General features: G+C 32.4%; 1 protein-coding gene across 2 annotated transcripts in view; it reads left to right on the plus strand.

The window, feature by feature from the left end:
* The window catches only part of LOC134712811 (phosphatidylinositol-glycan-specific phospholipase D-like), a 60,069-nt gene extending 47,348 nt beyond the window's left edge, over positions 1–12,721 (plus strand). For both annotated transcript variants that reach the window (XM_063574728.1, XM_063574720.1), the window contains exons 17-25: positions 3,148–3,222; positions 6,579–6,729; positions 7,060–7,115; positions 7,565–7,650; positions 8,752–9,088; positions 9,743–9,830; positions 10,267–10,370; positions 11,152–11,229; positions 11,993–12,721. In XM_063574728.1, coding sequence (XP_063430798.1) covers positions 3,148–3,222; positions 6,579–6,729; positions 7,060–7,115; positions 7,565–7,650; positions 8,752–9,088; positions 9,743–9,830; positions 10,267–10,370; positions 11,152–11,229; positions 11,993–12,094 — 1,077 coding nt within the window. In that variant the 3' untranslated portion in view covers positions 12,095–12,721. The remainder of the gene's footprint in view (positions 1–3,147; positions 3,223–6,578; positions 6,730–7,059; positions 7,116–7,564; positions 7,651–8,751; positions 9,089–9,742; positions 9,831–10,266; positions 10,371–11,151; positions 11,230–11,992) is intronic.
* The last annotated feature ends 408 nt before the right edge of the window (positions 12,722–13,129 follow it).

Here is a 13,129-nt window from a genome sequence, read left to right on the forward strand (position 1 = left end):
AAAAAAAAACAGTTAAAAAGGCTTAACTCAGCAGATGGACACAAATACACGTGGGCGTGGCCGGTTACTTGTACATCCCACAAAGAGTCACTAGCTACAGATCTGAGAGTACTCACAGTTAACTGACAGTTAATTCAAAGCAACAAACAAAAAAAACAAAAAATCATGCATCTAAGACGTAAAGCATTGGTGCTATTATAATAATCTTGAGGGAAACGCATGATGTTGTAGCATACTATATGTTGCAGCATCTTGCAGAGAATGCATGTTTGAGATAATTAATAAGCAGAAATGCACAAATGTCTCCTGTTGTCCATTCATCAGGTAGCAAGCTAGTATTAATGATTGTTGAAAAATTGTGAATAATAATATGATTAGCTGCTAATGCACTTTGTATTTTAAGGTCTATTTTTGTTTTTACATTCTATGGCCTATTTCTTCTGGCTTTCCATTTTGGAAGTAACGGTTTGTATAGTGGTACAATTTCGTTGATGCCTTTTTAGTTGATATTATCTCTGAAACTTCTGGTCCAAATATTATTTGACATGTGTCTTTGAGGGAATCGCCTGCATCGTTATCATTATCCTTATCATTGGTGTATATAGTTTAAAAACAGTGTTGGGTAACCCTGTCTGTCAGCCGACAAGGTTAAAATTAAAACATAGGGATAAAATGCAAGTGCTGTCTATTAAAAAGCGTAATAAATATTGAAAACCTGATGTTAAAAACATGTCTAATCTGAAATGGGACTCGGACTTCTTTTAAAATGAGTTTTACTGTGTGTATTGCTTCACATGTGTCTCTTTATTCCATGTTGGCTATAGGTATAGGGGGGATTGGGATATCATCTCACAAAACATGTTTAACCCAGCGTCTGTCCAAAGTCAGGAACCTCTGGCCTTTGATAGTCTTTTATCTTTTTTTTTTAATTTAATCTCATTTATATATGTTGGAGTTTAGTGTGAAGCCCATTTTCACTGAACTAGTACTCAATTTTATTTTGAGGTCAGCTGATACCACTTCCGGGTGTGGGATTTTCTTGCTGCGTTGAAGACCCATTGGTGGCCTTCGAAAGTTGTCTGCTCTTTGGTCGGATTGTTGCCTCTTTGATATATTTCCTGTTTTCATCATCTCAATTTGTTTAGAATGCTGAGCTCTACCTTATGTCCATTCGCGTCAAATTACTTCTTATAGGAGTTATTGACCTTATATGACGAATTTTCTCACTTGCATGTTCGCCTGTTATTAAAAATATATATATGAATTGATAGAAACTTTTGATAGCAAATATTACCAGCAAGACAAGAATGATTGATTTTCATAGTTCTTTATTCCCCCCTTAAATTCCTTCTATATGAAAATTTCTTTCCGTTTCCGTTCCGTTTTCCGTTTCCGCCGTTTAGCAACACCCCTTTCAGCTCATGCTATATGTTTTTTTATCTAAGTATTATGTTATCTGTTGTTATCCAATATATTGTTAAAATGTCTTCTCATCTGGACCTACTGGTTAATTTTGACCTTTAGGTTTTAGCTATTTCCAGCATCACACATCAGTATATAGCACCTACCTACACTTGGCGTGGTAAAAAAACATGTACACTGCTAATATGATAGTAATTTTGGACACAGTTAAACTTATCAATTATATGTGCATCCTGTGCACAACGAGCTTTAAATGAATTCAGGGCGTAAGGGAAGCATCCATAAGCATTTATTGGATGTTGAAGAAGCGTTTGTCTTACCTGGATGGAATGCACACTATGAAGGAGAAACATCCCTTGAATGTATTTGAAACATGTCCTGGTTATACCTGGGACTATTAACCATGCTTTTTGAGTGTCTTAGATGTGTAATTGATAGTTATAGGGTGTTTGAACTACTTTTTGAGTGTCTTAGATGTGTAATTGATAGTTATGGGGTGTTTGAACTACTTTTTGAGTGTCTTAGATGTGTAATTGATAGTTATGGGGTGTTTGAACTACTTTTTGAGTATCTTAGATGTGTAATTGATAGTTATGGGGTGTTTGAACTACTTTTTGAGTGTCTTAGATGTGTAATTGATAGTTATGGGGTGTTTGAACTACTTTTTGAGTGTCTTAGATGTGTAATTGATAGTTATGGGGTGTTTGAACTACTTTTTGAGTGTCTTAGATGTGTAATTGATAGTTATGGGGTGTTTGAACTACTTTTTGAGTATCTTAGATGTGTAATTAATAGTTATGGGGTGTTTGAACTACTTTTTGAGTGTCTTAGATGTGTAATTGATAGTTATGGGGTGTTTGAACTACTTTTTGAGTGTCTTAGATGTGTAATTGATAGTTATGGGGTGTTTGAACTACTTTTTGAGTATCTTAGATGTGTAATTGATAGTTATGGGGTGTTTGAACTACTTTTTGAGTGTCTTAGATGTGTAATTGATAGTTATGGGGTGTTTGAACTACTTTTTGAGTGTCTTAGATGTGTAATTGATAGTTATGGGGTGTTTAAACCACTTTTTGATACACTTGGTCTTGTAAAAAAGACATATGCCACTATAAATGTCAGTGCAAGTTTCGTTGAATGTCAAAATATGTTTAGGTAAATTCTTGAGCTCGATGAAATTGTTATGCTGCATAAAAAATTTCTGAAGTTTAACAAGCATATATAAACCTCTGCATTTTGATGTACATCAAACTTGTGCAACATGTGTCTAACAATTTGCATAGCATTTCTCTTGCGTGCACCAGGGACTTAATTAATTTTCTCTGTACATCTAGTGAATGTCGGTCTTACGCCAATGTGTGATGCTGACATGATATACCCTTCAAGTTATGTTGACTTTATCTGGATTCATGTCTGCCAACATTTCTGAAATTTAAAATTTGACAAATGAATCAATAGAGAAAATATCTTATAAAATCTGTGCATTAATCTAGCAATAATAACAGCACCTATTAAAGAGAAGGAACAAGAAAATCCAGTTTTAGTCTGGCTTACTATTTCCGTAATAGACTCTATTAGCTAAGTTTAATTGGGTAGCCTTTTTATTTATGTTTGTCTTTTATACTTAGTTTCACTTAACATAAATAACATATTCAATAATATAAACATCAACTGTTTTTTATCTAATTTTCCAGCTACATATTTTTTTGTTATTGTTTTTGGCAGGGCTTGGTATCAGTTTATCTGGGCCAGTTGAACAAGAGACAGTACAGTAAACCAGATGTTGTTATTACTTGTAAGGTAAAGTTACATTGTTTTCTGTTATACTGTATTTACTAGTTATATTTTTGTATTACATTGAGATACTTGCAGGAACTTCTTAGGAAGAAAGATAAGAAGTTAGCAATTTCCTTTAACTCTACTTTCCGCTATATAGATGACGTTCTTTCACTAAACAATTCAAAATTTGGTGACTATGTGGAACGCATCTATCCCATCGAATTGGAGATCAAGGATACTACAGATAGAGTTATGTCGGCTTCATGACTTACATCTAGAAATTGACAATGAGGGTTGGTTAAAAACAAAACTTTACAACAAAAGAGATGATTTCAGTTTTCCGATTGTGAACTTTCCATTTCTAAGTAGCAACATTCCAGCAGCACCTGCATACGGGGTATATATCTCCCAATTGATATGGTATTCCTTTGCTTGCATTTCCTATCATGATTTTCTTGATAGAGGGTTACTGCTCACAAGGAAGCTATTAAACCAAGAGTTCCAAATGGTGAAGTTGAAATCATCCCTTCGTAAATTTTACGGACGCCATCACAAATTGGTTGACCGGTATGGAATAACCGTTTCACAAATGATATCTGCTATGTCCCTTACGTCGTAACTACAATCCCCTTCCCTTTCCTGAATGTGACCTACCGAATTAGACTATTTACTGGATTTGTTATCACATAAGCAACATGACGGGTGCCACATGTGGAGCAGGATCTGCTTACCCTTCCGGAGCACCTGAGATCACCCCTAGTTTTTGGTGGGGTTCGTGTTGTTTATTCGGGGTCAGACCCATAATCCGACAGTCCCATAATCCGACAGTCCTGTAGTCCGACAGTCCTATAATCCGACAGACCGATAGTCCGACAGTCCTTTAATCCGACAGCCCGATAGTCCGACTCACAGTCACTTGTCTCTTAAAAACATGTCTATAAAGACATGGAACGATTGTAATTTATTTTTTTACGCAAAAAAATCATGTGTCAATTCGATCAGTAAGACGTCTTCATACCTGTGAACTGACCCGTATCTTGCGGGTGTGACCTGAGAAAAATAAATAACCCGGGAATTCTGAAAATGACCCGATTCAGTCACTAGATTCAAAGCCTTCAGACTGATTTCATAAATGATTGCAATGCCGGTAAATTCGTAATTCTCCTTGGACAAGGAATTCAACTAGCTGTGTAACCTCAAATTACCTGACCCATTTCAGTGCATGGCTTTACTTGACAGCTTTGGTGTCAAATACACGCACTGTTGATTAACAGTCATTACATATGCTTTATGTCGTTAATAATTGTGTCTTTTACAGTTTTTTTAAAATAATAATTTGACTTTCCCCTTTCACAATATACTCCTTCGCCTTATTTTAAAAAGATTAAATCTAGAAAAAATTGAATGCAAAAACATATCAGAACAAGAATGTGTCCCAAGTACACGGATGCCCCCTCAGCACTATCCTTTTCTATGTTCAGTGGACCGTGATTATTATAATCTACATTAGAAAGTCAAGGTCGGTAAAAACTTCCACTTGTTGAACATTGGAAACGGACCGGCCGATTAGAACTTTAAATATAAGTAAGAGCATTTTACCGACCGTGCAAGGGTTAATGTATAGGCAGTCTAGATCGTCAAAACATCCGTCAGAGACATATATAATAGTGTCTCTCCTTCAATATTATTAATTACATGGTATGTTAGTGACCTAATACGAGATATATGGGGTGAGAGCAAAGATTCCGCGCTTCAAACAAAATGTACTTCGGTCAACGCTTTTACACCCCAATGAAGTTACAAAAATGTATTCAATTTATATAGGACGATATCCATACCTTTACAGCAGAAGATCGAGCCCCTCCCCCTCAGCAGAAGAGCTTCGTGTCGGACTATCGGACTGTCGGAATATCGGACCGTCGGACTATCGGACTGTCGGACTATCGGACCATCGGACTTTCGGAATTTAGGGTTGTCGGATTATAGCTACGCTCCCGTTTATTCTTTAGTTTTTTATGTTGTGTCATGTGTACTATTGTTTTTTTCTGTTTGTCTTTTTCATTTTTAGCCACGGCGTTGGGGGTTCGGTTTGTTTTAGATTTATGAGTTTGACTGTCCCTTTGGTATCTTTCGTCCCTCTTTTATGGAATCAAATATGATTTATTAAAAATTCCACTTCGAAAAAGTTAATGGTTATTTTTAAGAAAATACAAATTGTTTAAAGTCTTTATTCAACTTTTTTTGTTATAAGAAAGACAGGAAGGTCTGCAAAAAATGCAGATCTATTCATAATGTGATGCAGACTTCATTAAAATAAGCATTCGTTTTTTCCAAGGAGACTGTAATATATATAAGTAATTTTTAAATATTGAAAACAGCTGACATATACAGCTAAAATAGAACATATATCTACACAATAGAACATATATCTGCATAATTCAAAAACTTCATCAAGGCATGCAAAAGTTATCTTCTTTTGTGTTATACTTGATATTTCAAATATAAAGATTGTTTTGTTGCCAGTGTAGATTGAGTTATTCTATACTTTTATTTAGTCAAAGTCATCTTTTGTTAATTTATTTTACAAATAAAATATAACAGTATGCAAAGGAGTAAGTTCGATAAGGGCCATATTTGGCCCCAATTATAAAGTTGATAGTTTCAAGACAATAAATGTTTTAAGTTGCCATAAAGACATGTTAGAAAGTTAAACAGAACTGTTTTTGTCAAAGTTTAATTCTAACACGTTGATTTGTACATCCAAAAAAGGTCAAAATAAGGGATTTTGGTGAAATTTGACAAAATCAGCTAGATTTCAACCAAATGAAGGACCAGGAAACATAGAGCGCAGGCGTCGACAAGCTTAAGATTCAAATAAGACATGTGAAATGTCTTCACAAACATTATTTTAAAATATCTTTGTTGTTGACGTATGTGCTCTATGTTTCCTGTCCAATAATCTATGGAAATTTAGCCATTTTCATTGATTTTTTCCTGAAAAATCAATATGAGTACAACTTGTGACGTCATAATGAAACGCAAAAATGTAAAATTTTCAACAAAATGGGTTATATCCTAGCTAGTCAATGTATTAGCTGTAATTTATCGTGATATTGGTCGATAAATCTGAATTTGAAATTTACGCTAAAAAAGGGGGCCATTTTAGGACCTTATCGAACATACTCCTTCAAAAAAAAAATCATATATTTAACAATTTTGTCATATTTGTTATATAAGTCCTTAACCGTAATACAGAATTTAAAACATGCAGTTGAAGTTTTCAGATTGTAATGAAAATAATAGATTCTGGTACTGAGAATTAAAGCTATTTACCTTTAAAATTTTTCAGTGTATAAATAATTAGTATTTATTTAAAGGTAAAATATTGTAACCTAGGTTATAGTTTAAACAAAGCAGACGTAAATAATGATGGATTCCCTGACCTACTTATTGGTTCACCATATTATACAGCTGGATATGAACAGAGTGGAATTATTGCTGTACTGATGGCTTCCAAAAACATTAAAGGTGTCTTTTATCTAACTTTATTTTAGAATGCATGAAAAGTTTTTCCATTAACAATTTCGGGATAACTATTTATTTGCAAAAGTTATTTTATAATAAATATATATTTGTATTCTATCTAATTACTTTTTGAATACTTGGGTTGTATTTCCATAATCTTTCAGAGCCAATCATAAATTTTCAATTACCGTACTCGATTGCTTTTCTCGCTGAAAACAGTGACAGACTCAACAAGAATGTCAATCTCATTGAGATATTGTAACCAACAATAATCTAAAAGTATAACTTTTAACTAATCTGCAAACTTATTCTGGTAATTTTGTTTCTTTGTAGCCAAAAGTGTCTATGAATTTGAAAAGCTACAGACAAAACTGTTACCAGAAAAGCAGGTATGTATTTGTGTCTTCTCAGTTAATTTTAGAAGAAGGGACATAGTCACACCTTTTTCCTTATGATGATGTACATTGTCTCGTGATGTTTATATAATTTTTTCAATTTCAGAATAAGTTTATAAAGATACGTTACTGTTTATTTGTATATACCATGGTCATTTGAATACACCATTTGTTTAGGATTTGTTTTGGTTGTTGGAATCACCCAATTTATTGAATTGGCATGGCAGTTTTCATTAAATTTAAGAGAACATGCCAAAAAATACAAAATAAGGAAACATAGTTCAGGGAGCCTTTAAAGGTCTTAATCTTTTCATTGCCTTTTCTATAGTACATATCTGCTAGTCATTCAGCTTCCCCATTTCCATTCTCAATTTTATTCCATTCTCAATTTTACTTTATTTATTGCTAATATTCTTTGATAATTGACTTATCTTGTACTTTAGCAACCTTATGCATGGTTTGGACATAGCATCACATCCAAAGGAAATACAGTAATGGTCAGTTCACCCAATTACAGAAAGTTTTTCTTGTAAGTCTTAAAAATTACTTGTACATGTGTAATATTATTATATGGAGAATATCTTTAATAATGGAGAAGAGGTATGATAAATAATAAAACATTTAAAAAAGAGTTTAGTTTTACTATGATCAAGAGGTATGCTAAATAATAAAACATTTTTAAAATGAGTTTAGTTTTACTATGAATAAGAGGTATGATAAATAATAAAACATTTTAAAATGAGTTTAATTTTACTATGATCAAGAGGTATGATAAATAATAAAACATTTTAAAAAGAGTTAAGTTTTACTATGATCAAGAGATATGATAAATAATAAAACATTTTAAAAAGAGTTTAGTTTTACTATGATCAAGAGGTATGATAAATAATAAAACATTTTAAAAAGAGTTTAGTTTTACTATGATCAAGAGGTATGAGAAATAATAAAACATTTTAAAAAGAGTTTAGTTTTACTATGAATAAGAGTTATGAGAAATAATAAAACATTTTAAAAGAGTTAAAATGAACAACTTAACTAAATACTATTATACTTTGTGTTAGTTTTATTGAAAGATATAAAATGCATTATAAACAAGGAATTAATTGAATCTGGAATAATGTTAAATTCTGGAAAATTGATGAGAAATTTATGATGAAAACTAACCCAACTAAATGGTTAGTTAGTTCATACTGAAATGATAGTGACAGTAAAATAAACCTTAGCCATGCGTGCATGCATGGCTAACCCTATTTAGTTGGGTTAGTTTTCATCATGCATTTCTAAACAATTTTCCAGAATTCAAAATTATTCTAGATCCAAATAATTCCTTGTTTATAGGTGTTAGATATACCTGAATAAGACAGAAACCAAACAACACAAAAATCACAATACATCTTAGTTCACAGATTTAAGTTTAATAGGATCTGGTCATCAGAATGAAAGGAAAAAACATGAGGCAAATAAATTGAAAGATTTATTATGTTCCCAAGATTATACACTTATAAGTTAATAATTAATATAATAAGAACTTTATTATATGGTATTGAAACTGGTCTGATCAGTAAGGTTTATTATTCAAAACACCTTCAAGTAAAGAAGGTTTGTTATATTTTTAATTCTTCTATTTTAGATCAAATTGTTCTTACTCTCAGAATGATATACAAGTAATAGGACAATCTCACATCTTCAGTTTTGACAAGAAACAACCAAATTTAACCCTAACAGGAAGCTCCGTATACCAGTCAACAGGCTACAGTGTTGACATAGGATTCCCTTACGATAAAGAGAACTTAGTTCTTGCCTACAGTATACCTGGCAATGATGTTGATGGTAGATTTAACTATTTTACTGAAGATATTTACAGAGCAGGCAGTGTTATATTAGTTAATTACACAAGTAAAGATGGAAATATTTTAGCACAGTTTGATGGCAACAGAAAATATGCAAGATTTGGACAAGATGTTAAGGTTTGTAGTTATTATGATTAAAAAAAGAGAAATACCGTGAATTCATTAGTTATCATAGTATACCAATGTTCATGGATTCCTTGGGTATAAGTGTACCACAAATTTAAATGTTCAATTCAGTACGCTTTTTTGTAAAGGCTATAAATATATAGATATAGGAAGATGTGGTATGAGTGCCAATAAGACAACTCTCCATCCAAATAACAATTTATAAAAGTAAACTATAAAGGTCAAGGTACTGCCTTCAACACGGAGTCTTGGCTCACACCCAACAACAAGCTATAACGGGCCCCAAAATTACTAGTTTAAAACCTTTCAAACGGGAAAAAAAGAATATGCATACTTTGGCAGTACCAAGAAATTAATTATCCATGAAAAAGGAAATTTTTCCTCCATCTACAAAAATTGGTACCCATAAAATAAATGATGAATCCACAGTAGTTTAAATGCAGGTACACAGAATACAAAATATTTTTTTGGTGAATTTTTGGAAGTGTTGTTTTTTATCCAAGTTTATCAATCATAATTATACTAAACTTGTTCACATTAAGAAACAGTTTTATTTGTATTTATGTATTTGGAAGCAGATTTAGGTGCACACATACTACCAACTGTGCAAAGTTAATTAAATGATTTTCTAATCGCTTCTTTCAGTTTTGTGACTTGAACAGTGATGGTTTTGATGATTTGATAATAAGTGAGCCTAATCGAATAAAAGATAGATCTGAATGGCAGTACATCAGTAAGCTATCTCAATTATCTTCAAAAGTTTCAGTGAAGAAAAGATATTACTGTATATGAAAATAAGAATGCATATATAGAAAGGACAAATAACACTTTGTTTAAAGAAAAAGACAATAAATAGTACCAGTATATTATAAACTTGAGAGCAACATAAACTAAAGTGAAAAAATCATTTGCTTCTGTGGGGGCACCTGTTTTGTTTCTCATGACAAGAATAATCCCTTTCTATTTGATGACCAGTTATGAACAACGAAATGACTGAATTGTTGCTAAGATAAATGAAGTGCTGGCATATCTAAAGCTTTTGATGAAATAACAGTGATTATGAACTCTTGGTGTACTATTGGTCATCAAGAGTACAAAATTGTTTCAATAACAGTCAAGTTGACCATTAAACCAGAACTTATCAAGGTATTTTTGTACTAATCTTTTAGAAAATGGAAGAATATATGTGTTTTATGGAGGTAGCCAGATGCCATCAGGAAAAGCTACATTTTCCCCATCATGTGACTTAGAACAGCCCTGCCCATTCAACGTGGTAAGGAGACTTATTTGATAGGATGTGTTTAATATATATAACAGATGTTGATATAATATGTCAATGTTTATTTGAAAGATGAACCAAGCACATTTAATTGAATTGACATCACAAAAACTATTCTGAAGCTTTGTGTTAGATACAGGTATGGACTATATTTTTTAAGTACCAGAGTACAGAGTTATATATAATATGCCTTCAGCTTGTCTTTGATAACAACTGGCATAGTATTTAATGGAATGACACACTTTATATAATCAACAGACACACATTTGCATTTTACACTAAAATTAAATGCCAATATACTTAACTTAAACAAAAATATGTGCTTCACAAATGAAGATCTTTTGTTTCATTTCATCAGTCTGTTCAATAACAATATTATTTAAGATTTTATATAGGATTACATGGATATATTGGGGCCTTGGTGGCCGAGTGGTCCAAGTAGTTACTACTATAATCACTAGCCAGTCAACACTGGGGTTGTGAGTTCGAACCCCGCTCATGTGGGTGCATTGGACTCCAATCTTAGGTTGGTGGTTTTCACTGGGCACTCCTGCTTTCTCCACCAATAAAAACTGACTGCCAAGAAATAGCCTAAATGTGGTGCTAAAAAATGGCGTTAAAACACCAAAACTCAAATCAAATCATGGATATGTTTTAATATAGATTACTACACGTATACGTTTTATTTTTAGGATAACATGTATATATTTGATTTAACGTTTATTCATGTATGTATTTGATTAATGATAACTTGTATGTATTTTATCTATTTTAGGCAAACTTTACATCAGACTCTTTAAATGAGCAAAGTAATAATGGACATTTTGTTTATAATGTGTCTGACAAACATGGGGTATGTATTTTATGCCCTAACCACTATAGTAGAGGGGCGATATGTTTTTCTGGTCTTAAGGGTCCATTCTTCCGTTCGTATGTCTGTCTGATATAAGCAGTACTTGTCATGAATATTACATAAGTTAGGTATGGCACATGAATCTGTTATAACAAAAGGCTCAACTACAAATGTACAACCAAGAACAAAGAAAGATAACTCCAACTCAAATTTATAATTTGCCTAGCTATCAATCAAATTGAATTCACAAAATTGTAAATGAAGGCCAAGTTCGGATGGATATCTAGAGTAGATAGGATTGACATGGTCATATATAACACCTGTTATCATTGGATATAGCTTTTCTGTCATTAGAACTCAATGAGCCCTGGGTTGTGGCAGGGTTACTAGAGATCAACTCGATATCCCGGATGTTATGACGTCGATCCAATCAAATTTGAATGTTAACATATTTAGAGTAGGGGCCTTGTATTTCCGTTAAACTAGAGTCCTTTCTCTTCAAAATTATTTACCGTTCATATGGAACTTGAGTCAGTACTCGAGTCCCATCCGAACTTGGCTAATAGCAATCTTTCAGTGCTCACAAGCATTTTGATGTAATAAATATTATTACATGTTATTTTAATTCTAGAATTATAAATCATTTAGAATGCCTCTAGTAAATAGCATAAATACTTTACTTTACTTAAGGTTTATTTATTTTGATTTATCTGTAAGCTTTATTTTACGGATATATGTGCATCTATGCTTATTTATTTTCCAGGTATATTTATATTCAGCTGATGTAGCTTCTGATGCAGGATTTTATCATCATGGAGCAGGAAGACGATCTGGTGTGGTTTGGAGATATTATTTCAAACATTAATTGTATAGCAGTTATCCAGGGATGAAGATGACATAACAGCCCGTCATCATCAGAGTTAACACTAACATGTAAAAGATGTCACCTCTGATGATTAATTATCATTGAAATTGCTACTGTTAGATATTGCCAAACTTATCTCATAATAGAGGCACTATAGCTCAAGGTCATAAAACTTTACTCAGATTAACTCAGTACATTATTTGTACTTGAAACAAGTCCAGTATTCTGATCGGCTGAGTTAGATAATTGTATTTGAAATGTTTATATCTGCTAAGCCTGGACACAAATTTGACTCTATCTAAAGATCAAGCCTATCAATGTTACATCATGAGTTTGTAATGGGTGATGGAACAAATTCTTCATCAGTTGAGATTTTTTCAGGTAAAACAAGAGATACTCAGGACTTCTCTCACAAGAGTTGTCTCTCCTTGAGATTTATTTCATAGCTTAATTAATAGTATCTTTATGAAATAAAATCATGCAGCTCAGTATATAGGCATATATATTGATAAATGGATATTTTTTTAGATAATGGTACATTCTATTAAATATTCTTTATTTGACCAGTACTTCAAGCTTTTCCATTTAAGAAAGCAAATTGGTATATATTATTCGTGCAATTTAGAAAATATATATATTGATAAATGGATATTTTTTTAGATAATGGTACATTCTATTAAATATTCTTTATTTGACCAGTATGTCAAGCTTTTCCAATTAAGAAAGCAAATTGGTATATATTATTCGTGCAATTTAGAATATATAATATTCAAGGCATAATCTCCATCAATAGAGTGAGTGTTGTGTTCTCTCTATATATTACTTTTGACATTAACAATAATTTAACATTACCAACGTTGGACCATCACCTAATGACGTTCTTGACAACATTACACTTTCTGTTTACTGTCCAGTTTGTCAGAAAGCTCCTTGCTTTGTAATGTTTCTCAGGCTAGTTATAAAAGCAAGAGTAGCCTGAAGTGACACTTGAACTTGCACAGCCAACAAACTTTTGAATTCTGCAGGTACACCAGA

This window comes from Mytilus trossulus, chromosome 1 (genome assembly GCF_036588685.1).
Source record: "Mytilus trossulus isolate FHL-02 chromosome 1, PNRI_Mtr1.1.1.hap1, whole genome shotgun sequence".
In the NCBI taxonomy this organism is placed as follows: Eukaryota; Metazoa; Mollusca; class Bivalvia; order Mytilida; family Mytilidae; genus Mytilus; species Mytilus trossulus.